The sequence below is a fragment of the Aulonocara stuartgranti genome, assembly GCF_965226115.1.
Source record: "Aulonocara stuartgranti genome assembly, chromosome: 7".
In the NCBI taxonomy this organism is placed as follows: Eukaryota; Metazoa; Chordata; class Actinopteri; order Cichliformes; family Cichlidae; genus Aulonocara; species Aulonocara stuartgranti.
The window spans coordinates 10,732,530-10,760,492 of NC_138945.1; the positions used below are offsets into that span (position 1 = coordinate 10,732,530).

General features: G+C 40.1%; 1 protein-coding gene across 1 annotated transcript; it reads left to right on the forward strand.

Annotated features, from left to right (window-relative positions):
* Positions 1-27,885, forward strand: det1 (DET1 partner of COP1 E3 ubiquitin ligase). Its single transcript, XM_082541497.1, has 10 exons — positions 1-616; positions 10,195-14,416; positions 15,035-15,357; positions 15,510-15,776; positions 15,868-16,080; positions 16,163-16,386; positions 20,238-20,367; positions 22,900-23,090; positions 24,906-25,097; positions 27,045-27,885. Exons 3-10 carry the CDS (start codon positions 15,109-15,111, stop codon positions 27,232-27,234), a joined length of 1,656 nt encoding a protein of 551 aa, XP_082397623.1. The 5' UTR covers positions 1-616; positions 10,195-14,416; positions 15,035-15,108; the 3' UTR covers positions 27,235-27,885.
* Positions 27,886-27,963: the final 78 nt, after the last annotated feature.

Sequence of the window (27,963 nt, forward strand, 5' to 3'; positions counted from 1 at the left end):
TGAGGGTGGCTGCGAGGGAGCTAACTGAGCTGAGGGTAGCTGCGGGGGAGCTAACTGAGCTGAGGGTAGCTGCACAGGCGATACGCAGCTCGCGTTGACATCCGCCACACAAAACACAGCCCCTGAATGAACAGTCACGTTGTCTGGAAAAGACACGGAGTCCTCACTCACCACAGCCGGTAAATTAGAAGTCCGAACGTCCGGCTGTGGGGTGGCGCGTCGGCGGCGCGATCGGCGTTTCCTCCCCGCAGACGGCTCCGACGGGCCGGGCAAGATCACATCCGGCGAGTCAGGCAGCGAGGCAGGAGTGGCTGAGAGAAGGTGAGGTGTGTGCTGGAGAAAAGCCTGCATGGTCGGAGGAAGCGATTTTAGAAGCCATGGCAGGCCGGAAAAGAGCCGTTGTAGCCGGCTTTCGACGGTGCGGCGAAGCTCCTCTGGAGGGTTTTCAAGCCACAGCCCGAGGAGAATCTCCACGTTATATGTAACGTCGTCCTGGAGCTCCTCGGACGGATTTACTGATGCTGGGTCCATGGTGGCTGGTTCGTACTGTCACGGATTGCTGGGGCAAGCCGTGTGGAATGTAGGAAGGACCCAAAAGGCAGCAGCTCTGGTGCAGGTGAGTGTTTATTAACAGGGGTGGGTAAGTACAAACAGCGGTGGCGACAAAACATGAAACTGGAAACCTAAACTGGGTAAACTAATAAGACAAACCAGAACGAGGATGCAGGGAGGTCCGGAGAAATACATATGGGAAGACGCAGGGAGACCAAGGGGAAACAACACAGACGAACCAGCAATTACTAAGACAGAAAATACAACTTAAATACACTCAGAGAACACAGGGAGATTACACACAGGTGGGAAACACAGCTGGGAGTGATTAACATAACGAGACTAGGGAGGCAAACTGAAAACACTCACATAAGACGCAGACCTTCACAATAAAACAGGAACACACGGGCAGAACAGAGTAAACACTAAACAAAGGAAGAACAGAACCAAAATCGAAGAGAAAACACAAAATGCTGGGTCAAAAGGACCCAGGATCATGACACTGATAACTACCTTATATCTGGCTAGACAACAATGCACATGTTGGGTCTGTTTAATGGGCTTTGAATTGGATTCAAGAACTCAGTGGGGAAGCATCTCACAAATTTATAACGTTTTACCTGCACATGGCAGTATCCAGTTTTTTGTTGTTTTTTTTAATGGTAAGATTCTTTCAATTTTATTTTTGCCGAATAAATGTAAAAAAAAAAAAGCATTTTGAGACCTTTGCATTGTGCTTTTTAGGACTCAACATGTTGCTTGAAGGCTTTCTATTGTCATCTTTATTTATAAAGCTGAATATGAGATTGCACTTAACTACAGTTCAGTACGCTTGAAGTAGGTCCAAACATAATTTCAGGGAGACCTCCCAAATTTATAATTCTGTGTTAGAGGGTACACAGGGTCCCGTTAGCATGGCAACCACAACAAAAAAAAAATCACACACTCCCACACACACACACACACACATAGACACTATCATGTACATATTGTTCACCTACGCTCTCAGTCACACAGACATTTGCACCCACACGCTCAGCATGAACTCCTCCTGAAAATGTAAACTAAAAGCAAAACTCATATAAATTGTTGATTGACTAACTGTGGGTCAAATATAACATAAAAAAAATTAAACAAGCATTTGTTTGTCAGTTCAGATTCAGGTAAAAAAAAAATTAACTTCCTGTAAGTTTCCTGACAGAAACAAGTCCTCCAATCAAAAACACCACAAAGGTGTTTTATTAACCCAATGTCACGGATTAACTGTTAAAAATCACTGCTATCGCTGCAACCAAGTGAAATTCTTCCAGTAGGAAACAAGAAACTAAGGGAAGTCTCCTGTGATATTGTCCAACATTTCCTAGAATTTGTTCATTAAAATTAATTCACCATGACTTATCAGTATCCTCAAACTTTGGGAACAAACCGTTCCTTAATTATTACTTGAATCCTCAAGCTGAGCATATTGGCTGTTTTACTGGTTTGAAACCTAACAAGATAAATGAGGGACAGAGCAGACCGAAATCGTGATCGCTGACCAAACAGCAATGACTTGTATGTGGTGGGTAGAAACATACCCTGCTTTAGCATTGTTTCTGACTGATGTATTTAGTAAGACTTAAACTAAGGAGTGTGGAAGCTCGTTTCTGCCACTGAGATGTTTTTTGGTTTACAAACTGTAAGCCAGAGTTTTAGTTATTTTGAAATTCTGACTTACTCAGAAGTAACAAAATTTTGAGTCAGCAACTTAAATGTTTGAGATGCCAAACTTGGAATTTGGGGGTAACAAAATCAAAATGTCAATTTAATGCTGCCTGGCATTTTTTTTTTATTATTTTATTTTTGCTATGAGAAAACAAGTTTCCCAGAAGGAGACCATAAACTGATGATGAAAATAATCAGCTTGAGTGAGCAGTAGCAATGTGTTCTCTTGGGCTTCTGTTTGAGGAGTCGCTCCCTGCTAGCTAGCACAAAGATTCATAGTTCAAAGTACTTTTGCATGTGCTTCAGTTTCTAGACACAGATATTTAAAAGTGACATGATTTTTCTCCAGTACTGGGTTGTTGAACTAATAATTATACAACTAATGACAATTTTAGCTGTTCTGTTTTCCATGCTAATTACAATGAACGCAATTAGCTTACAACGTTAAGCTAGGACGACCACCATGTTAGCATACGTGCTAAACTTTGGTAGGTTAACGCTGTCATTTTGCAGTGGGGCACAATGATGTGCATGAAGACATGCTTCCAAGTTTAGAGTAAACAATAAAGAACAGTATGAATGGATTTTTAAAGGTGGCTTGTAGTCTAAAGTGGTAAGACTAGAAAAGCGCTCTATGAATCCAAACTCTCTTTTAGCTCTTAGTCCAGGTATGCCTTTGTCTATCACCAAGATCAGGCTTTAATAATATGAATAGGCTGTAATGTATCAATACTTACCCTTTGTTTCATGTTTTCTGCTCCTGTTTTTCCCGCTGAAACAGGACAATCTGAGAATTTAAAAAAAAACTGTGCAGGCACATAATGCAAGTCTCAGTCTTCATTCAGTTGCCTCATTTAACCTAACTCCACACCTCACATCTAGACTTAGCCCTAATTTTAGCCTGAGCCCACCACCCAACCCTTCTGTTTTTTTTAAACCATTGTTCAGAAATCACCTGCATAGACAAATAGTGAGGCACATGCACAAATCCACACAGACAATTGTAAAAGTCCTGATGTTTTTAATCATCTGTGGGGCCCCACCCTGCCAGATAAGCGTCTTGTTACGTGTCTGTAAAGAGCAGTAGGGAAGGTAGAGCCACCACGGCAGATGGCCCTATCAGTGTTGGGTAAACCAGCGGCCAGCGAGCCGTGTTTGGCTTAACGGCCTATAAGTAATTCATTGTGTTCACTGAGAAGGAGCATCTGTCGACCCCTCAGCCCCTGGAGACGCACACATACACACACACAGTTATGCATAGATGCATAGATAAACATACTTACATGAGCATTGGGTCACATGCACAAATGCAGGTATACCATACACAGTTGTGCACACACACACATAGGCACATGGGTTATTTGTAGTAGGCAGTGCAGGTGGCTGGAGAAAAAGGAGAGGTCTATGTTCCATGTGACTGTCTCTGATCAGATAACCACCACTGATCTTAGTTAATACTCACTAAGAACTCATTTACCTGCTAAAATGAAGTCAGGTCTGAAAACAGAAGAGGGAAAGTGAGATGATGTCGAGAAAAGGAGGCGGAAGAAAGACAGCCGTGCGCAGCTGCAGCTCGACAAGAGAGCCTGAGCTTAAAAGTCCAAATACTGGATTTTATTTATTTATTTTTTACACTAATGGTTCAGTCAATTTATGTTGTCTGTCACTTACAGTCCTTATTGAATAAACTCTTGTACACTCACACCTCCCTTTCATGTTGTCGTCTCAGCCTGTAAACAATTTTATGCTTCGACAGCCAGCGCTATTATAATAATGACATGCAAAGGCTATTCCTTTTGACACAAACATCAACTTGTATTTCATTTCTTAATTCATAAGCATGGCTGATAATACCTGCAGCATGGCAAGCTGGAGCACTCTGCGATGTGATAGTAATTTCATAAATTGCTTTTAATTGGAGTTGGAGGCTGAAAATACTTCCATAAGCTAGATAAAACAGAGTGATGGTGGCTAATAGATGTAAAGGCTCTTAAATAGGGACATTAATATAAACAGCCTGATGTCATGATACAAAAAAAAACCAAACCAAAAAAACTGTTTAAATCTGATAATAACCTTTTTTTATGTTAAGTGCTGCACTCTCAAATGATAACTAATCATACTATTGTTATGTATTTATTCTTAGGGACCTTTTGTGAAGACAGTTGTTTTATATAGAGACTAACCATATAGTAAATGAACAATTTTAGACTCTGATTTTTATTACTCAAACAAAATGCAAATGTAGCAGTTGCCAGGTGGAGAAAAACCAATGTGGGCCAAATTCAGCGGTGGTTAATCACCAACGAATGGGAGCAGTTCCAAAAGGTGGACTGGCAACGGGCAAAATCCAAAAACTAGGCAAAACAATTCACACAAATCACAATGAACTTGAGAAAATAGCTGGAAAGTTGTACTATTATATAAGGTTCACATTTTGTCAAAGGCAGTGAAAGTTATAGAAAACTTTAACAGAAAGGTTCTCTTATAATTACATCATTTGAAAAAAATAAGAACATTGCAATACGACAACTGGAATTAACAAAGTAAAATGAGTAAGATGCTGTTTTATTCTCCTTGATTTGTGTGCTACAGTACAGCATGACAATTTACCATTGATTATCTGCAGTAAGCTCAGCTAGGTAATCTAAACAAGTAATACAGTCTATTTATATTCAGTTAGACATTATATATATGATAATTTGGTCCCTGTTCTTTTAGCATTTATTGTGCTTCAAGAAGAACTGTAGATGGTAAATTCAGCCCTAAATGTTAAATCAGTGTTTGGACTTGTTTTAACATCAGAAATTGTTGCTTTCTCCACATAACTTTTGAATATAAATATCCTGCTTTTTAAGGCGAATAATTCCATGCAAATACCCAGTTAACACTGCTGCTATGTTGCTGCACGTCCAAGTAATAAGAACTCTCTTGAGAACCTGTCGACACTGGATCTTAAAAAAGCAAACTCTGCCATTTTGCAGCTGCTCCCATATAATGCAGGAGGCCAGGGAGGCAGATGCAGGGTGGGATATTATACTATACTATAACATGTGCAACTGGACATGCTTTTCAAAGCTAGCGATACAACACAGCAGAGTTACTTTTACAAATACCATTTCCAAATACTGCCAGTGACTGATGGACATGTTCTTAAAGCGTGGTTGTTTCCTTCAGCTAGCACTCCACCAAAGGAATAATAACAGAAAAGTGGCCATCACTCTGCTTTTCAGCTCACACTCTCAAATGGCAGAAATTACAGACCTGCTTCGGCTCTAGCCGTTGAGACGCGGCTGTAATGTGTACAGCCGCTCGGTCCCCCACCAAGGCCATTCGCCCCTGACTGAATTGGGAAAGTGAGAGGGTAGTAAGGCAAGTTCAGGTGACCTTTTTAAAGCTCTTTCTTTGAGCATAGTCTCTTTTTCTTAGGGGGAGGAAAATGGCACGATAATTGTGTCCCTGACTTTTCATCCTGCGCAGGTAACCTCAGTGAGGGAAAAGTTTGACCCTGTGGAAGGAACTGGCTGCGTCCTGTTCATGATCAGTACTGCCCTGATGTCTCGTGCTTCTTCTCTGCTCTGCCCACAAACACAATGGAAAAACTGGGACGCATGCCTATCTGAGGAAATTATAACTGTCATTGTAAGATGGCAATTTCCTGGTATATGCAACAATCAAGAAAAATCAATGGATAATTGGAAGTTTTCACATTACATAAGCATGTAGCCTGGTACGTATACTGCATACTGACAAAGAAGCACCAGCTGCATTTTCACTATGCTTCCTTTACCCCCCTGTGCTAACCCACATCTAAAATTATGCCTCAGTTGAAGAAAATTGAAATTGAAAATGTGGAACATTTAGCAGGAGGGTTCCTCATAACCAATTACACACGAGAACCAGAACGCAGCTTCCCGAAGCCGAGGAGTTATTTTCGGCTAAACTAAATAACAGAAGGTTGGAGAAAATGTATGATTAATTGAGAGAGATGTGGAAATTAATTAAGCTTAATCCCCCCCCTTTGAAAAAAAGAAGAAGTCACGTTCAAAGATGATTTTTTATTTTTTATTTTAACCAAGTATCTGATCAAAATTGTTCATGATGGATAAAAAAACAAAACAAAAAAACAAGTGGAGACAAATTCTGTGGTAACCTAAACACTTCTATTTATTTATTTTATTGTATTGTCTAAATGAGATGTGTTTGTGGGTGGAAACAAATTTTCCACTAAATATCAAAGTAACACTTGGCCTGTCCCTCCCCACGCCGCAGGCTGGATGGAATTTGTGTGGAACCAAAATCTTGCAGCAGGAAACACACTCAGATTTACAGCTTCATGTCAGTAAATGTGTCTTTTATCACATGTGCTAAAATACTCTTTGTAAACACACCCACACCTTCAGCCACGAGGCCGAGGGTAGATGGTGAGAGGCATTATGTATCAGAGTGGGTTGTAATTTATTTGATTGCATTTTGCTCCCAGGTTGAAATCAGCAGTGTGCTTTTATTTTTCGGTTTATATGTTCTATTTTTGTATCTGTTGCATTGCATTTATTTTTATTAACAACACATATCACTGCAGTCTTCGTGTAGTTCAATCACTCTTTATGTTAGAGTGAAAAGTGTGACTTTACACTCCCAGCCTGTTGCAACAGATAGGAAATAACTGTGCTCTTTACTGGATGTTGTCTGTCTGACAAATATAGAGTTACCAAAGAAAGCATCACTCCATAAAACACCAAAAATAGCTTCCAAATTGCTGTTTATTTATTATACTAATAGTTTATTCCAGCTGCCGTACTTCAGTTAATGTGACTTTTTCCCTCTGTGTGTCAGACTAACTTTGCACTCTGCACAGAGATTTGAGGACATGAGGAGCTGCTTTTAAAACAATGTGTGAAAAACACTTCTGTTTAAAAAATAAAAAGCTTTTTTCCATTTATTTATTTATTTTACACCAATCATTTGAAATGTTTGCTTTGGTTCGATTGACAGTAAACATACAAATCAGCTGCTTAGGAGAATTACCCGACGTATGACTGATTGTGTACGTGTCTTTTCAGTCTCTCAGTTAGATCCAGCCTTCAGTTGCCACACCAAGATGAAAAAGGTGTAAGTGGGATTTTGGCAGGTGGGGGAACCCTACGATTGAGTGTAATGTGGTATTAATTTGTGAGTGCTGGTGGATTAGGTAGAAAGATGTGATGCTGCTTTCAGCTGACGTCTTGAATTCAAGAAGATCTGTGCAGATGTTTCAGATTTACGGCTGATTTCCGACATATAAGACTGGCATAAAATTTAAAATTCAGCAAGTGAATCTAATCAGCATCACCTTGATTATAAACTTGTGTTTGCTAACCTTCCTGTAATCTTACATTGAACACCATCAATCCAACATGCTGCATTACCACAAAAGAACCCGCTTAGCCTGCACTAACATGCCTATTACAGTATTTTCATACAACTTTTGCTTTAATGCAATTTTATCCAAGCTTTGAAGGATTTCTTTTTCAAAAACACATCACGTATAGATCCAACATCTTATTTAAAAACTCTAAAATGAACTAGAACATTACAGATAAGCTTTAAATTTCCAGTTTATGAAACGCTGCTTGCTGAGCCAGGCCCCACCTTTGAAAATAATCTCTCATCTTCCTCTCCTGTCCGGTCTTTCTCTGCGTCTCAGGGGACATAAACCTTTTTTTCCTCTCTCTTCCTGTGAAATACAGCAGCTGTACATTTAGCTCACAGACACACTGTGAGACAAGCTGTGCACAAGTTGCTAGTTGGACTTGTTTAAAATTACCTGACACTTAAAATATTACTCCCTTTACGATTTCTTCTCTTCTGTAGTTCTAGCCAGATGCTGAACCACAACTTTTTGCAAATGCATCACAGGGACGAGTAGGAAAAAGGGATGTAATGAGCGGGCTGTGGGATGTCATTATTTTCTTATTACCGTGCAAGTATCTTCATGCCATCACTGGAAGCAATGCCAGGCTGCAGAACACAAAAAATTAAATCATTGGACTGTAATATGCATTAATCAGATTTCCTTGTTCATTAATTGAAGGCGCTGGAATGCCGCCCACTTTAACCCCTGGTTACCTCCATCTTTACATGCAGTCCATAGTGGTACTCACCTCGGTGATCAGCTTCTCCTCCATTGTGATACAGATAACCTGCACCCTGCCTGCTCTATCAGGATGTTTTCATATGGTGGTTTTATTAGCTGGTTCTTGAAAAAGTTAAACATGAAGCCTGAGATGCATACAGTACATGTGAGTCCAGTCTTAGGGGTCTGGTGGCTCCTTAAGCACCTGAGCATGTACCGGGTTTGGTTCGTTGAGCAGTCCGTGCATAAAGGAGACACACAAAAGTACATCCCTCGCCCATCTCTCCACTTCCACCTCTTACACAGTCCGGCAGCTTACACTTTGCAGCACTGAAGAGGCTGCAGCAAACTGGTCCACCATAATGCATTTGTGATCACTGTAATTTCTCAGAAAAAAAAAAGCAGAAATCATCCACTGTCACAAAAGACATGAAAAGTTCAGGTGCATAAGGATTGGAAAGTTACAGTGTTTAAATGTCCTATTGTGCTCTGAAATTACACTGGATCGAAAAGTTAAAAGCTTTTGTTAAATGCCAAACACACTTGTCGAAGTTAAAAAAAACAAAAAAAACAAAAGCTGGAGGAAATGGTAAAACAATGTATTTCTCTTTGCTCCCAAAGCTTCGAATAACCTTTTCTAAGTGCCATTATATAGGAGCTTTATCAAGCCAAGGAATTTGCTCTATACTTTTCATCCACATGTCCTTTAATGCAAATGCTCTTTTAAAAATTTCTATTATGATGATGATAATAATGGCAAATGCATTTTGTTCAGCGCCGTTACTTTTTTGTGCCAAAAACAGGGTGTCCTTTCCCCCTTAAAAAAACAAGTTTGTGCAAGTCTTACCCTAGTCGTGATTTATATATATATATATATATATATATATATATATATATATATATATATATATATATATTCAAAAATGGGAAATAGGTGCAGCGACTTATTGAAATGTGCACATATAAATAGAAATACAGCATATGAGGCACAAAGAGAGAAAGTCAATATTTAGTATGACCACCTTTATTGTTCAACACAGCGTTCTTGTAATTTCATTAAGCAGTCTATAGGAATAGCTCTCCAGGCTTCTAGAAGGACATTCAAAGCTCTTCCATGGATGTTGGCTGCCTTTTGTTCTTTTCTCTGTCAAGATGATCCCACACGCTGCTTCAGTATGTCGAGGTCCTTCTGTGGCGAGGTTACTCTGTGACTGACAGTGATCCATTGTGTGTTTTTCCTTCCATGTATGCTTTTACTGCATTAACAGTGTGTTTGGGGCCAATGTTATGCTAAAAAACAAAGCTGTTGCCAATCAGACAATTTACAGATGGCATTGCATGGACCAGCAACTATGTAGAACTACTGAATCTAAGCACACTTTGTACTACAGGTGTCATTCATACAGTGATTTTTATCTACACCTGAGCACTTTTATCTAACATTTACACTCACACTTCGTTGGATGCATCACAGGCACCTCAGAATTAAGTTTCTTGACCAAGGATACTTTGACAGATGAACAGGAGCTGGAGATCGACCCACTGACCTTCTGATTGGTAGATGACCTGTTGTACGACCTGAGCCACAGTCTTGCTACTTTTCCGTGTTCATTACAAAATCAGTTTTGGATGTCCAACACCAAAACATGTCAGAACCTCCACCATGTTTTACACATGTACAGACTCACTGCTGTACCTCTCTCCTGGCTTCCTCCAGACAAAATAATGATGATTTGAACCAAAGACTTCAAATTTTCATTTATGACCTTCATTCATTGCATCACGTGTTATACCTCAACCTTTCTCCTGTTTCCCCTCCTTAGGAATGGCTTCTTAACAGCGACATACCCACTGACACCATTTCATATGAGGCTTCACTGAATAGTAGCTGGATGGTAGATCAACTGAAGGGGCAGATGGATGTCTCAGGTCCTGTGTTGGGCCTTTACTGTGTTTTTTCCAATTTTTAAGGACATGACTGTCAGATTTCCTCTCCTGTGGATAGTTTTTTAGGCCTGCCACTTCTTCTTTTGTCCTCTTCTTGTCCTGTTTCATCATATTTTTTAAGAATACGCTGCACATCAAGTTCTTAGTAACTCTTTGGGAATCAGAGAGTGCAAAAATACTATTTTATGTCTGTCAAACTGTGTTTTCTTTTGGCATTTCTTACAGATTCAGCTAAATAAATCCAAACAAACAATGTGCTTTTGTAACAGGCTGTGAGTAATAAGAGTGCCTAAAATTTTGTTCTTTGCAAAATTATCTGTTATGTGCAGTTATGTACACAACGCTAGTCCATCCCTTGAGTTAGGTGTCTTTTTCATGCTTTAATCATTCATGGGTGAGTGGTAAGAGTTCCAGATTTTCCAAGTCTATGTTGTTGAGTGGCTTAAACAAACAAAAAAACATTCTAAAAATGGTCGGCTACAAGGCCTGGACTGAAAATAAGTGAAAAAGCAGCAAACACACATAGAAAAACTCTGATAGAAATCCAAGACCATTTTAAACCATTGAAAGAAAATCTGCCTCCTTTCGAAGCCAAGTGTAAAGAAATGAGGGGTGGCTCAAGACTTTTGCACAGTACCGTACATTAGAATCTTGTTTTCTTACTCCCCATCATTTTCCCCCAGTCTGCTGAAAAGAGGACAATTTAAAGTTTTCACATTTCTTGAATCTGAGGTAGGTTGATTGTGCCGAGAGCATGCAGTTAAGAGCAAAATATCTGTGCTGTTTCACCTGGAGAAAGAGATGTGGACAAAAGCAGGAAAAATAGTGACCATCCATTTTGGGCTGTAAAAAGCCCAAAGGGATGAAAAAATGATCTTAAATAAGCACTGTGTCTCCTCGTAGCGAGGCCAAAAAAAAGTGTATAAAAACACTCAGATGCACACTCACCATCTCCTCTCTACTTCATGGGCTGATGCTAAAAGCTGAGGCGAGTGTCCTGTGTACTGCGCTTTATTAGAGGGAAAATAACAGAAGAACAACCATAGCATGGTACATAGTTCCTATTTTGAATTACTCCCGTGTGGATTTTTTGCTGCAGCACCTGTACATATGCGGGCGTGTACAATTTTCAGGCACACAAACGTGGGCGCTGCTCAAACACGAGCGCTCACGGACGCAAACACCACACATACAGACACACGTCTTCCACATCTTGAAGCGAAGGTTTAATCAGACATAGCTGAAAAGGAAAATGCCATTAGATTTTAAAGTGGATAATTTCACATTCTTCTCTCCATTCATTTTTCGTTTTTCTTTTCAAACTGGCCTTTTATGCCCACTACATGTGCTTTTATGGAAAATTACAACATTTAATCGAGACTCTTTGGTCAGAGATAATTGCACAAAGAACCATTAGCAGTCTTCCAAGACCAATGTGCTCTGAGCATTTTTCTTTTTCTTTTTATAATGCTATTCTCCATCCTCAAGAACATGCCTCATTGAAAGAGGATAATCATAATTTAATTATCTATCATTATGGGGAGCAAAGCACAGGTCACCTTGGGTTCACGTATGCTACGTGCTGCTATAAACAAATCAGTTAAATGACATAGGCTAAACAAACAGGACAGTTATATACACTGTAGGTTCAGTGGCCAAAGGTCTGTTGTTTTTCCCTGCCAATTTAGTCAAAGCAATTATAATCATGTTCAAAGTCTTTGGGAGCACTTGCTCCTCACCTGCAAACCCACCTACCGATCAGCAAATTGGCACTTCAGTGAAATCAGCAGGTGTGCATTTGGCTCATTTTTGGCCACTATAAGGTTCTCATCGAAATGCAGTCCACTGCAATTACCCACTTAAAAATGAGTTCAGTGAAAGGATACACTGGGATGCTCAGAAAAATGAAGTAGTAATGGTGGGACAAAAATATCGATACCGACTTCCTCTCGTAGTTCGCTATCTGATGCTAAGGATTGATGTCCGCATTAGCACGTGCAGAATTATCAAAAGAGTGAGCACCAGACAGGCGGGAGCTAACTAAGCCGAAGAAAAGGAAGATGCTCACAGAAGGAAAGCAGCGGGCAGCGGGGGAAAGCAAATCAAAAAGCTGATAAAGTGATTTTTTTTTAATCTATATGAAATGTTAGTGAGAGAGTATGTTCCAAATCATGCTAATAGGTTTTCTGAAACAACAGGCTATTGAAATAAAGTCACATTTAAAATTTTTTTAACATGATTTATACAACCACCGGTTTGTTTTGGTGTTTGTGGTTTTGGTTTTTTGGATTGTGTATTTGTTTTTTGTCAGTGGAGTTTTTTTGGAGTGCTGGCCCCACTAACATTAAAGGAAAGTGAATTTAAAAATGTGTATTAAGGACTGAAAGTTGGACTTTTTGATTAGTAATTTAATTTTCTCAGTAAAGTTTTCATTGATAAATGTAGGTATTTGTAAACTAAGCCTATTTGGAATTATTGCAAAAATGACTTAATGCCTTTCAGTCAATCTTTAAAATGAGTAAAATACAAAAAGAAATGTTATAGAGTACAAGGCACTATATTTGCTTCTAAAATACAGTAATGGTAAGATAAACAGCACCGTTTTTTATTTTGTTGCATTTCCTTTGTTTTTATCTAGCTGGCATTGGAATATTTTTATACTTCAGCTTGTGTTGTTGCTCCTTTTGTTGCTTTTGACTGCTGATCGGCCCCTGTATGTTTTCTATATTGTTAATAAAATTTGGGGAAAAATAAACTGTCATTTGATTAAAGACATTTAAGTTAAGTTGGCTACACTTTAGCTTATATAGTGTAATCACAAACGTGTCATTTGATAACAATAATCGATTTATTTATTTATTTCACAAAGGTATGTCTGTTACTGCCATTTAATAATTTTTAAAAATCAAAGTGAACTTTGTGTTTTAATAAGTAGCATTGGTATTCTGTATAGTAAAATCTTACAATGACAAATATAGTACTGTGTACTCTGTCACTTTCTTTTTTTACATTTGTTGTTACTTTACTTATTTAATGCTACAAAGCAGTAAATAAGTAATTATGTACTGCTTTGTTTATGGTGATTACTGGCTTATTAAATCATGGACAGTATCCCCAGTATAATTTGACAGGAAGACAGCAGTAAATCAGATATAAACTCTTGCAGAAAACCATCTCTGAACAAACAATGATTTGGTCCTTCTTGTATCAGATGGGCTACATCAGCAGAACACCATGCTGGGTTTCCCTCCTGTCAGGTAAGAACAGAAAACTGAGGATACAGTTTGCACTGAGTCACCAAAACTGGTCAGTAGAAGATGGGGAAAATGTTGTCTGGCCAAATCAAATGGCTTCCACAGTCACCAGATCTCAGTCCAACAGAGCACATTTGACATGTGGTGGAACACAATTTGCATCACTGATGTGCTAGTACTACCAATAAAAATGCTACAACTGTGTGACGCTATCATGTCAATATGGTCCAAAATCTCTCAGGTGTTTCCAGCACCATGTTGAATCTGTGTCATGAAGAATGTCATGAAGAATTAGGGCAGTTCTGAGGGGGCCCAACCCTGTATTAGCGATTTGTACCTAATAAATGTCAATGAGTGTACACTACATTACATTTATTAGAGGGTTATGACATTCTCTTTTCTAGAGTCTTGCAAAAAAGTTGTTAAAAACCAAATAATTTTCAAGCTTTTCATGTATGCTAATACATCTGTATTAGGGCAAAGATCTGAGCAAGTTTTCTACACTGTACAAAAGTATCACTACAGCCATGTCAAAGATTAGCTTTGCACAATACTCTTTGTAGTCCCTCGTTGTCACAGACTGCAATATCCTCCTTCACCTTGGAAGGACGTGGGGGCGCTGTTTTAAATGGCAGCCCTTTGGCGTCTGCGGTCTTCTTCTACGTTTCCTGATAAGCTGTCTAACAACAAGCACAGCGGCTCATGAATCCAGAGACTCCTCGGGCTTTCTGGGATTTGGAGAAACGTGGCAGGTTACAATGACTCAGTGGGCTGAATGAAATTATTTTAGCGTATGCGAATAAGAGGAGACTCACGTTGGTGGCTAGTTGTGAACGCTTCGGAGGTAAGTTAAACTCGATCTCGTCAGCCAAACTTAACGCTGTTGCTAACACAAGCTGCTGGACTTGGAGAAGACAGAAAGCTTCTTTTTAGACATGCAACAGTTTATTTTTATTGATCATTTTATCAAACGTCCAGGTACGCAATTTACGTTAAAGGCTCAAAGAAGGCGCAAAAAAGAGAAGAAACCATGTCTTACAGATGGTTTACTTAACTTAGCCCATTCTTTATATGTCGTATGTTTGTCTTAAAATGTTAGGACCCATTTGTTAAGTTTGCTTTTTGTTAACCATCTGTGTTGTCCTAAATGTGACAGCTACTGATGGTATGGGCCATACGTGGATGTTAAAGTGAAATAATCACTCTTGTTTTAGTTTGGGCATATATCTCCAAAATCTCACACAGTCTGTTTCACAGGCCTGAACATGAAGACAGGAAGAAAATTTAAAGGTTTTACAAGTTCTTGGATTGCGTAGTTTGCTATAGTCTATCTTTCTGTCATAATAGCAGGTGCACATGTAAAAGTAAAACTCGCCATCTCTAAAACTTTGACACTTTGACAGATATCAAAACCATTTAACACTTTCATCTCTCACTTTCCCTTAAAACACACATGTAACAGGTGATGTAGCTGCTTACCTGTAACTGCTAACAACCCAACTACCTACTGTGAGGGGGTTTAAGAGTCAGACAACTATGGATGAGGACTTCCCAACCTTGAAACCAAGACGCATCCAAAATCAGAATGTGGTCCATCGTCTTGAGAAGCGTAGGATCTGCTCCGGTCGACCTGGAGCTCACTGGTACCGAGTGCGCTGTTTCCACCAGAACCTGTTCCCCAACTTCACTGTGGTTAATGTGGAGAAGCCACCCTGCTTCCTCAGAAAATTTTCACCAGATGGACGTTGTTTTATCGCCTTCTCCTCTGACCAAACCTCCCTAGAGGTAAGAGGAGACAAACCCTCTATTATTTCACATTCCCTAAACCAAATATCTTGTGTGATTCTTATCTTCCATCTGGTCCAGAGTGTAACTCACACAGTCTGTTGAAATACGAAATTCACCAGAAAATATTGTTGTTGTTGTTCATCATACAGATATACGAATACCAAGGCTGCCAGGCAGCTCAGGATCTGCTTAGAGGCCAAGAAGGAGAAACTCTTCTCACCACCAACGATCAGCGCTCCCTCAACATACGAGGACGCCTGTTTGAGCGCTTTTTCTCTTTGCTCCACGTTACAAATGTGGCCTCGAATGGAGAGCACCTGAACCGGGAGTGCAGCCTCTTCACAGACGACTGCCGCTATGTCATTGTCGGATCGGCTGTTTATGTTCCCGAGGAGCCGCCCCCATTCTTCTTTGAGGTATCAGCTTAGTAAAAAATTTAAAAAAGGAAGATGAAGAAATGATTTATTTTTCTCCTGCTGCTCCTTTCATCTACATTTCTCCCACCAGGTGTACCGCAACAATGAATCCGTGACTCCCAACCCCCGGTCTCCTTTAGAAGACTACTCTCTCCACATCATCGATCTCCACACTGGTAGGCTATGTGACACCAGGTCCTTTAAGTGTGACAAAATCATCCTGTCACACAACCAGGGCCTCTACCTCTACAGGAACATCCTGGCTGTGCTGTCGGTCCAGCAGCAGACTATCCATGTCTTCCAGGTGAGTGCTTAAATAGCATGTTGCAGTGATGGGACAGTCTGTGATATAAAGCGTTAATAATTTGCTTTTGTGGCTGTGTCAGGTGACTCCAGACGGAACTTTTCTGGATGTGAGGACTATCGGTCGGTTCTGTTATGAGGACGACCTCTTGACTCTTTCAGCTGTTTATACGGAAACTCAAGCTGAGAATCAGCCAGGCTTCGCCCGTCTGTACACCGACAAAACCATCAACTCCCTCAAGCACAGACTGTTGGTCTACCTCTGGAGGAGGGCAGAGCAGGACGGCAGCGCCACAGCCAAGAGGAGGTAGTGATCATGTTGGATCAGTCGACTTGAATGAACTGCATATAGTGACAGAAAGCCCTTTACAGTTATTTATCTCTAGTACTCACTTACTTATAACTTAAAACTAAATCCTCAGCCACATAAAACATTAGGGTGGAGAGCTTCCTGTTCCTGTGCAGCATTTCCTGCAGAGATAATAATCTTCTTCTCCAATATGTTGTCAAACTGTTGACAGACTCAAACTTTATTGCCTGTTCTGCAGTTTTGATAAGCTGAGTGTGGTGGCATCAGATCTCCACCTGGTTGTGGTTAAAATGGTTGTCTAACTTGTAGCAGATGTCGAGAGGGGGTGAATAACTGTGAGCTGCTTTTCTAGACAGTAGAGGTGGAATCTCCGCTAAGTGTAATTTGCTATTTGCTTATTTATTATTAAGTTTGTATGTGGGGAAAATGCTGCTGTGCACTGCTAGGAGAGCAAGATTAGGCACTTTTGAGTGAAAGGGATGTCAAGCTCAAGTTCAAGGGCAATCTGATATTGTATATACTTCAATATTTAGACCCAATTAATTTATATCCAAACAGCCAAATATTAAGGACCGCTCCATAATTTAAGATCTGATAAAAAATAACCTTTGTTGTGGAGAATAATGGCATACAAATGTGGACAGGGAAAAATGTATATCTATGTGGATATGCTGCCGTGGATTTGCGGCAGATGGCCGCCCCTCCCTGAGCCTGGTTCTGCTGGAGGTTTCTTCCTGTTTCCTTCCCACTGTTGCCAAAGTGCTTGCTCATAGGGTCATATGATTGTTTTTGGTTTATGGTTTTTCTCTGTATGTGTTATTGTGGGGTCTACCTTACAATATAAAACGCCTTGAGGTGACTGTTGTTGTGATTTGGCGCTGTATAAATAAAATTGAATTGAATATGCTGACAGAGCCTTGAGGCCTTTAAACACGGACACTAAAAAATCATGCAAATGTTTTGTGTGTCACAAAGATCTTTCAGACTCACCTGTTCCTAATGCAGCTGTTCACACTAACTGCATAATTTAAAAGAACAAATTTGTGGCTTTTTTTTTTTTTTTATCCTTTCAATATGCGAATAAACCAATCGGACCAATCAGACCACTGCATTTGGCAACAAGCGCAGTTATAACTCAAAATGCGGACTGCCACTGAATATACATTGATATGGAAATGGTAAAATAACGCTGTTATAATCCTATGTTACCTTAGACACACAGCTAGATTCTGCTCCAGGACAGTTGGCTGTCTGAAATTATTTCTCTGCCTCCTTAGATTTGGTCCTAACTCTGCCAACAAAAGCTCAAACTGCACCACTGACATCCTGACATATGTACGCACTTTTCATGATGGGTGTGTTTGCTTGTATGTTGTTTATGGGTTCTGCATCTACTTCTGGGAAAGCACACCAAAGGTGGATGTAGAAGGAGCTGCGAGTATAGGACTCGCCGTGTTTATGATGTTCTTCTTCAAACGATAAATTGTTTGTGCCATCTCTCAGTGTTGGATTTTGCTGAATATGGAGAAAGAGCCCGATTGTCATTCACTCCAGCCATTCTTCACTCACTTATGTCCTCAATGCATGCGAGGCACTCCGCCCTTCTATAAATGGGCAGCAAAAGATGGCAGAGGAGAGAGAGGCAAAAAAATCAGATGCTCAGCCGGATGTTGAGGAGGCTCCACATTATTGGATGTAATTATCAACTCAAATTCCATTATCAGAAAAATAATTCAATTTTCTTGATTATTGGTTGCCATATTTTGTATCTCTATGCCTGTATGGACGAATAAGAAAGCCTTTGTTGTCTGCAGACGGAGTTGTACTAAATGTCATCACAGGTTGTGATAGATGTTTATGATTGTTTCCAGGCTCTCTAATGAGAACATTTCTTTAATCTTAGATTAACTTAGAGTAAAGATTTTGGGGGTATTTTAATTTTGGTTCAACGTTAAAATCAAATGGTATGTATGGCTTTGGAGAATTGTGATGCGCATTTTTAAACTTTATCTATCAAGTGGTTGATTTGAGTCGTAATCAGTACTGAAAAACTAATCATCAGCTGTAGCTCAAATCTGAAGCCTGAAACAGCACCGTCTTATCTCTTGGCTGTCACAGAGTGACACAATTATCTCCAGTTCCTTGGCATGTATTTTCATCTGTTTGTCAATTCCATTTTGAATTTTATACAAAGTCATGGATGTTGATTCTGATCTGAAAAGTAAAGCCATTGTACACTCGATGTATACTATAATTCCCAGAAACTAGGGCTGGGCCATATTATACCGGTATAATGTTGGGCAACGATAAGAAAATGAAATATTGCGATAGAATATGGGTCAAACGCGCAGGGCCTTTGTTTTCATATGCACATGGCAGAAAAAGCATGGCGGCGACGGAGAATGAGGAGGGCAAAAGCGGATCGTTGAATGAAACGGATGAACCAGAATTGATTTGTAAAATTGCTGCAACTTCAGTGTGGAACTGGTTTAGCTTTCGTCCGTCAGATACACAACAAAGCACAATTTTTGGTAGAGCATGCTAGCGGGCCGTCGTCATTACTGTGTTTTTTGGAAAATACGGCACACTTAAAATCAATCCTTTGATTTTTCTGAAAATCGACAGTGCCCCTTATAATCCCGTGTGCTTTATGTATGAATTCTGGTTGTGTTTACTGACCTCGAAACGATTTTATGTGGTACATGGCGCTCGAAAATCTGTCAAATGTTTTAGTACGACTTTGCTGAGCTACGAACCCGCACCGCTTGATGGATTGTCGGAGCATTACGGCTATCATAGGCAGGAGCCTCGCGGAGTGATATGTGCTGTGCTTCAACATAATATTACCGTATTGTGTGTGTGTATAACTTCTTTTTAACCTCAGTGTATATTATACATGGTTATGCTGAGGATATGTCGGCCAGTTTCCACTGGAAATGCCTTTTGGTTAAACTGTCAGCAAGGAATTTGCGTTTGCACTGTTAAATTTTTATATTACTTTAATGCACAAAAAACAGCTGCTTGTTTAAATAAAGTTGTGGAGTTGTAAAATATTTTGTCCAGTGACAATTATGTCGTCAGTTCTATCGTTATCGCAAATTTTCAAATGTATATCACGATAAATATTTTTTGGTCATATCGCCCTGCTCTACCAGAACACCTCCCTCATTGCTCCTGTGATTTGTTTATATCCCTCTTCACAATGAGTCACATCAAGGCGCTTTATATTGTATAGCAAAGATCTTACAATATCAGAGAGAAAACCTCAACAATCAGACATTTGTCTTTTGAACAGGCACTTGGGGACAGTGTGAAGGAAGAACTCCCTTTTAACAGGAAAAACACTCAGACAGAATCAGGCTATCACTGAATTCATGCATGTTTTTCTGATTGCCAGACAGATTTAAAAAGAAGTAGGGGCGGCCTTATACATACATGGCACACATGCCATATATCTGTTTAATTCGTATTCGTGTGACCTTTACTGCATGCCAGTCCACTTCTTTTTCTACCCAAAATTTCCTCTCTGGCTCTTCACATTTACTGTCTAATAAAGTGTAAGATGGTGACTGTGTTAAATTTAAAAAAAGAAAGAAAGAGCAGACAAATATTCATATTTAAAAGTTAAATTAAATTTGCTTGGCAAAATTCTGACTTGTGTAATTGGCAAGGTTTTTCAGCTCAGCTTATTTAGTGTTATCTTATTTTCTGTGTAATGCTGTGTGAGTAAATTAACTGCTGAAGCACTGAAACTCTTCATGATTTTGTCCACTGTGCATCTATGATTAATTAAAGGCCATCCAGCATGTAAGTTTCCTTGTTTGTTTGTTTTGGGGTTTTTCTCGCAGGTTTTTCCAGTTTTTTGATCAGCTGAAACGTTTAAGGATGTGGAAGATGCAGCTGTTGGATGAGCATCACCTCTTCATCAAATACACCAGCGAAGACGTGGTCACGCTCAGAGTTACCGACCCCTCGCAGGTAGAGAGAGCACACAGAAAATATGATCTGAGTTTGAATTCCTCCCTCTCCTCTCTTTGTTGCTTTCCCCAGCCTCTCTCTCTCTGTCCTTTGTTGTTTGTGCCGTGTAACAGGAATTCCTCTTTCAGGTCTCCAAGGATACGCTTGTCCTACAGATTCTGTTCAGTTCTGAATTCACTGTGGCAACAAATAGACCTAATTAATGCTCAGTTTATTTTCAAGAAATGTCACATTTGACTTCTGAGCTAATCAGCCATTTTTAATTTACCCTTGAAGTAGGGCTGCTCAATTAATCGAATTTTAATCACGATTACGATCTGGGCTTTCAACGATCATTAAAAATGACTGAGCCGATTATTAGCCCCTCCCTCATTTATCCGCGACACCTTAAAGGCCGGTCCGTGAAAATATCCGGTTGTTCAGTGACGAATCCTACTTCCGGGTCTAAAGTAGTCTGCGTTTAATATGGCTTTTGTGTTGTTAACATGTTTAATGTTATGTATTTTCTTCTATTTGATCTCAAAAAGCTCCTAAAACAGTCAGCGACCACTGTTGACCTCCCTCGGCTTTTATTACCGCTAATCATTTATTTAAGCTCTGTTTTTAAAACCTTACGATGTAACTACAGCCCAGCCCATGCAGCAGTATATGAATGACTAACCTCGTATTGTGGATGGATTATCTCAGTTGTTCTCCTGGCTGAAGTTTGGTCCTTTTACAGCATCCTGCCATGCGATTACATTTGTTCCTGACCACCGAGAACACTCACATTAACTTTTATCGAGTGGAAAAAAAGTTAGCTTGTTTATATTATGCTAACATAGCTGTGTCGCTAGCGGTCACGTAGCACATCATTATATACCAGCTAGCCCAACTTCAGTAACCCTACAAACGTCACTGCTGTTTAGTTTTCTGTCTTCATTTATGCTGGAAGTGATAGCAGAGCTGTACGTTTTAATTTGTTTCCAAAACCCCGCAGTCAGGACATGCTATATTGTATTTAGATAGAAGCTAGCGAGCTAACTCCCTGCTAACTTCTAACTCCGTTAAATGTCATAAATTCCGTTTTCATGGATGCCTGGATGTTAAACTCAATTGTTACACCTGGTAGAGGAGAAGGCTGATCATTTTATTAAAGATGAAATACTTTAGACAGTTTTTCAACTCTCAGTAATGCCATAGTGATCGTTTGATATATGGACCTGCAGCGGAGTTTAGACCCAGACACGGCTAGTGACGTCAGACTGAACAACCGGATTGTCGGGCATAAACCGGTCCGTGGCGCAAAAAAGGTTGGAGACCGCTGATTAAGAGGACCCGAGGGAAGCTCGGAAAGCTAAGCAGAAGTTATTTGGAGAGTGACTGCCGTTGGTTGAAAAGAGAGTTTAAAAAAAAAAAAAAAACTTCAGTGGTGTTGCACACTATTTTATATTATTTTTTTAAAGTCATTGTTAACCCTTTAAAGCCGGTCAGAGCAGCACGCTCCGTTTTGCGTAACTATTTTTAAATCCCTGTAGAACCTGAACCGTGTAAGCTAGCGCAATAATTTGTTTTGCATATGAAACCGGAGGAGTTGTACTTACATCTTATGCCATCAGCTTGTCCTCGGTCACGGTTTCCTTCCACATATAGCTTTGCAAAAATTGCATAAAAAGCGCTTGCAGGAACAAAAACATAATATTCCAGAAACACGCTTTGCCGATCCGATCAGCTGTTCGTAACACTTCCCACAGTGAAATGAGGCACATGCTGTTTTCTTTGCAAATTTGCATCATAGGATTGTTTTTTGTTTTTCCTGCAGTATATAAAAATTGGTGTATCTCCAAAATAAAACTATGAAGACACTCAAAATAAATTTCCTGTGGTGGGAAACTATTTTTTGCAACTTTATTGTATTTAAAGTTTTGAGGGATAAACCTCTTAAATTTCTCCAAGTAGAAATATATGTAAACAAAACAAAAGCGATTTTCAATTTTTTTTGTAGTTTATTGCACTTTTTTGCAATTTATGTAATTACTATGGACTTAATGCATACATATTATTAAAATATGGGCTATAACAGTTGTATTGATGTATAGCAACTTGAAATGCTCCCACAAATGGCACTACAGCATGTAAAAAAAATAATATAAGCTCTGGTGGACTTGGTTCTATAGTAGGTCTTAAAGGGTTAAATAAATATCGTCAAATAATCGTGATCTCAATTTCAGTGAAAATAATCGTGATTATCATTTTTGCCATAATCGAGCAGCCCTACCTTGAAGACTTTATAAACATTGCCATATTCAACTTGCAGTGACCCTGTAATGTAAACATGCTGAAGCCTTCAAAGCTTTAATGATGCTAGAATGAATGTCTCGTGTCTGACTATGTTTTTTTTCTTTTGTTCTCTCCATTAAAGGCCTTGATCATGGTTTTGAAAAACATAGCTACATCAAAGTATTAATTACCGATTAAATTAATTAAAGTAAATAATTACAGAATTTGTTGTGTTTCTCTAAATTTCCACTCCCCTGTTTGGATCTCTCACAGCCATCCTTCTTTGTTGTGTACAACATGGTGTCCACGGAGGTGCTGGCTGTCTTCGAGAACACCTCCGACCAGCTGCTGGAGCTGTTTGAGAATTTCTGCGACCTGTTCAGAAATGCTACCCTGCACAGCCAAGCTGTCCAGTTCCCCTGCTCTGCTTCATCAAATAACTACGCACGGCAGGTCCAGAGAAGGTACCGACTAAAAAATAAAGTGAAATGATGAAAAAGTAGCCACATGGTGATGATTAACAAAGTCGGTGCATAATGCCAAAAACTACATTTTATCTCATTTGAAGATTTCTGCCAAAGTGAGTCTTGCAGATTAGGCTTCAGTTAAGATTAAGATTCTTACCATAGACTGTATATATAAAACAGCATAAGCCACCATACCATCACAATCTAGTTTTGGACTCTTGGAGCTGTTTTTTAGCATTTTGATCACTGCCATATTGGTTTCTTCTATAACCAGAAGTAACCATATTTTGGACAAGATGATGATAGATCATCTAGCATTAGATAGCTAAGTTGCCATCTATTTCTAACGTGCCTGGTTAGCGAATACAGATTGTATTGGTCTAACAGAGAGACACAGTAACAGACAACAGTAACAACTGCACCACACAGTAAGCTGTATTATTTGGTGGATAATATACCAGAAGATGACATCAGAGATTGCAGAATAAATCTCGACGAGGCCAGGCCAATGATCGCAATGCATGGAAACGGGTTGTGAAGGAAATTCGACAACCATTGGCACCCACAGCAGCGCATGAGTCGATCCAGACCTAATGCCAGCAAGGGATCAAAGAAGAGAAGAAAGATACCAGAAAGCACCAACAGTACAAATACAACCAGTTCAGTGACTCACGTTAATGAAGATGAGGCCAAGCTACGAGCTATTAGCTACAGCTCTCTGTCAGTGTATAAGACATTTACCCACCATACAGTTGTTATGAAGGAAGAAACTGTTCATACAGGCCAAAACCACTTTTTGTTCCAGGCTGTAATGTTGGCATTAAAAAGCTGTGAATCAGGTCTCTGGACGTGTCATGACATTTTTATTTGTATTTTTATTTAATTAGCCACTATCTGTGTTATGTACCCATAATGCTATCTGTGGACACTGCTGCTAACCAAGCTTACTAGCATTAGCTGACAACTAGTCCAAATATATTCATGTTTGTCTTCAAAACCCAAGCTATAAACAGATGTTCCTAATGCCACACAGCATCAAATGTCAGGGAGGATTTTAAGACAGTGGTCAGGAAGTGAAGCAGATCAGCAACGATCGCCTAAAGGAGGGAGGAAAGGAGTTTTAGGACTTAATCTGGATATAGAAGAAAGACATTAAGACGGTTAGTGTGGCTGGAGGAACTGTGATTGAATTTGGTGGTTTGACTGGCCAGCATAGGTGACAAAATCCTCCTGTGGAGGGTAAAGCATAATGGGGTGGCAAGGAAGGGCGCTGGAGAAGGAGGAGACGATAAAGGATAGTTTGAGTGAGGAAAAGAGCTCAGAATTGGATTTTAGAGTGGTGAAAATTGATGTCAGACAGGAGGAGGGGAGAAATTGAAAGCTGGTGAGCACATTCCGCAAACCCGATTTGTACCACTTACAACTAGCTGGCAGTGAAGCCCAGTTCAGAGGGCTTCAGTCTAGCACAAGCCAGGTAGAGTGAAACAGACAGGCCGGTAAGACTGGAGATAATGTAGTATGAAACAAAGTGAGAGCACGTCTGAAAAATATGGATCCCGAGCTTAGAAGAGTGAAGGGAGAGAGGAGGAGTGAGACCACTGAGTCACTGCTGAGTGCTGGAAATATATAGTGAGAGTTTGGAGACTACAATTTATAAGAAGTTCTCAGAAAAGTGTTTTTTATTTTAAATGCCATTTATGGAAATCTATTCAATAAATGGGGAATTTGCACATAAACCCAGCTGCAGTGGAAACGAGACAATTCAGGATCACAGGGGTTAGCTAATGTTGAGCTGTCTGTCTGCCACTTCAGATTTAAGGACACTATTGTGAATGCCAAATATGGCGGCCATACCGAAGCGGTGCGTCGGCTGCTGGGTCAGCTGCCCATCAGCGCACAGTCCTACAGCAGCAGCCCTTACCTCGACCTCTCCCTCTTCAGCTATGATGACAAGTGGGTGTCAGTTATGGAGAGGCCTAAGACCTGCGGAGACCACCCCATCAGGTATGGACTTCATCAGGATGACCAGTCCTCTTGTAATCTTAATGCGTGACGCGATTCATGCTAATTAATGTCCAGAAATTAGGCTTTCTCCTTCTTGACTGCGATTTCCACTACTATCTTGTTTTAATTTATCCTGATTGTTTTTCATTTACATATTTAAAGAAATCCAGTGCCAAAGGACATTTTTGTGTTTATAAACGTAATAAATAATTGTGATAAACAATTGAGATTAACATTTTTTTGACCAAATAATTGTGATGGTGGTTTTTGTGCCGTAATCCAGCAGCCTTACTGACTATGAAACTTGGGTAGCGATGTGGAGGACACACTGTCGCTTAACTAAATGGTTAATCAGCTGTAAATTAAACATCAACGATTTCGATAAAATGTTCTGGAAAAATGCAAAACAACCAAAATATGAAAGAAAATTTAACAAAACTTCTCACATGGTAACTTTCTTTTTTTGTTAGTTTAGAAAAAAATAATCATTTGAGGCCATTTTTGTTGTTCCCACTGGCATTATCTTTATATATCCCAGTAATAAAATGAAAACATAGGCGTGAAAATAAAACATTACTCAAGATAAAAAGGGAATGGCTCAGGGATCTCAATCTGTCTGGTTAGAAACCATAAACCATTGTCAGCCCATTTCACCTGTGTGAGTAAATGAAGTGACAACAGGTGCACTGCAGAATGTGCAACAGGCAACGCACAAAAAGGCAATGGCTTTGCAGGTGCTGGCCATAGACTACTGCGGTGTCCTTATATGTCCTGACTGATTTTTCTCCAGTTCTGCTTTTCGCTGGTTCGCAGGTTGCACAGGTAGTTCAGATCCTCCAGCATGGCGTGGTTTGCTCTGTTTCCTATCATAGTCTCAACAGTGTGGAAGAAATGCAAGGATACAGAGACAAGAGGGAGCTGTTGGGGCTATAGAAGGCCATCAACACAGCAGCAGAAACCAGTATTTGCTCTTTTCTGCGAGGAGCAGCACTACCAGACCCCTACATAATAACCTAAAACGGACGGCTCACGTGCCATGTGTCTGACCAAACTGTCAGAAACAAACTCCATGAGGCCACAGTGAGAGCCTGGTGTCCTTCAGTGGGACCTGTGCTAACAGACCAGCACCGTTCAGCTCACCTGGCATTCGTTAGAGAGCACCAGAGCTGGCAGCAGTAGCAAACTTACACCTGTGCTTTTCCTGTCATTACACATCAAAATGTCTGTTGTGGAGAACTTAGAGCTAAAATCACATCCGCATCATTTCTCTAGATTTACCATTCACTGACCTATCAGCAAAATGTAACAGACTGTTATTAGTTACAGCGTATGAAATCATTTTCAGTTATGCACTCTATACTGAAATCATTAAAAACAGCTGACTGGCACGCTCTGGCCAATAATTATAAGAGTTGTAGAGGTGCCTTCATAACCAGCTTCGTTCAGTTGTAGCTTCTGTCTTAGAGGCGCTGGATGCGGTGATGTGCGTGCCGTTATAAAAACCGCTGTTAGATCAGACACTTTGATTCAAAAAATATGAGAATTAGCAAATTTTAAATTCTTTAATGTTGAGCTGTGATATGCTGTCACACCAGTCAATTCTTAGTAAGACTGGAGCCAAGTGCAGAAGAAACATTCACTGAAATTTAAAGTCATTTGAAATAAGCAATGGACACTGTTGTTTTCACAGCTAGGCTATGATTGCCTGACCCATTATTAGGGCCATTTGTCACCCTTTTTTTTTTTTTTTTTTTTTTTTTTTTTAAGCTTATCAACTGATTAGCAAAATTATTGACAGGTTAATCAGTCATAGTCTTAGCCGCTTGCTCCCCAAAAAAGATGAAAGAACAATACTTTGGATTTTCATCATAGAGCGTTCTAGAAAAGAAGAGACTGGACTAAATGAGTTTAACGCAGCTTCTGTGTCTCTCATCTCTGACCCACCAGATTTTATGCACGTGACTCCGGCCTGCTGAAGTTTAAGATCCAGGCGGGCCTGCTGGGACGGCCGGTTAATCACGCTGTGCGTCGCCTGGTCGCTTTCACCTTCCACCCTTTTGAACCCTTTGCCATTTCTGTCCAGCGCACCAACGCAGAGTACGTGGTCAACTTCCACATGAGACACGTGTGTGCGTGAGGAGCTGGCGTAAAAATGGACTCACACTTGGAGATAAACTGCGGGCCTGTTGGGCTTCTGTTAGCAGCTACTGGTGACAATACAACAAACATGTCCTCCATCGGGAGGCACAAAACACTTTGTTCTCTTAGTCGCCGTCTCCTCCAGAGAAATCAGCAGCCTTCTCTCTGCATTCTTTTCCTGATGGAAACCACTGTTCCTCTCCTCTTTCCCCTGCCATCACGCAGCACTCACTGAACCTCAGCCCCTCTTCTCTCTCGGTGAGAAGGCTGCAATTCTGCCATTTCCCTTTTGCCTTCTCTTTGCCCCTTCCTCCACCAAACAAAGAGCGACCTGTAGGGAGGAGAGGGTGGAATAAGTGTAAATGGAGATGTGTAGAGAGTGATTGATGTGCAGCTGAGGTGGGAGCTGTAGGTAGCCAGACCTCTTAGAAGGAACCAAAGGTGTTTTCTTTTTCCTGCTGTGCACATTCAGGTCCGAATTTCTTATCCAGTCGGTGAGCAGCAGTCAAGAAAACTTTTTTTTTTTTTTCCTCACATGGATGTGGAAAGAGGTCATGGTATTTTAGATTAGTTTTACAGTTTGTTTTTTAATTTACATGCTACTGTTTGTATATATTTTATGGCAATAAAATGATCTACATTTTGGGTAGTGTGTGTGTGTGTGTGTGTGTGTGTGTGTGTGTGTGTGTGTGTGTGTGTGTGTGTAGATTTAAGCAGCGTTATTGTC

What these genes read in the sequence shown, in the direction of transcription:
- det1 (XM_082541497.1), top strand. Translation starts at nt 15,109, where the DNA reads ATGGATGAGGACTTCCCAACCTTGAAACCAAGACGCATCCAAAATCAG. An exon ending in CGCCCCCATTCTTCTTTGAG is followed by an intron (nt 15,777 to 15,867) that starts GTATCAGCTTAG and finishes TTCTCCCACCAG; the next exon opens with GTGTACCGCAACAATGAATC. An exon ending in GAGTTACCGACCCCTCGCAG is followed by an intron (nt 20,368 to 22,899) that starts GTAGAGAGAGCA and finishes GATCTCTCACAG; the next exon opens with CCATCCTTCTTTGTTGTGTA.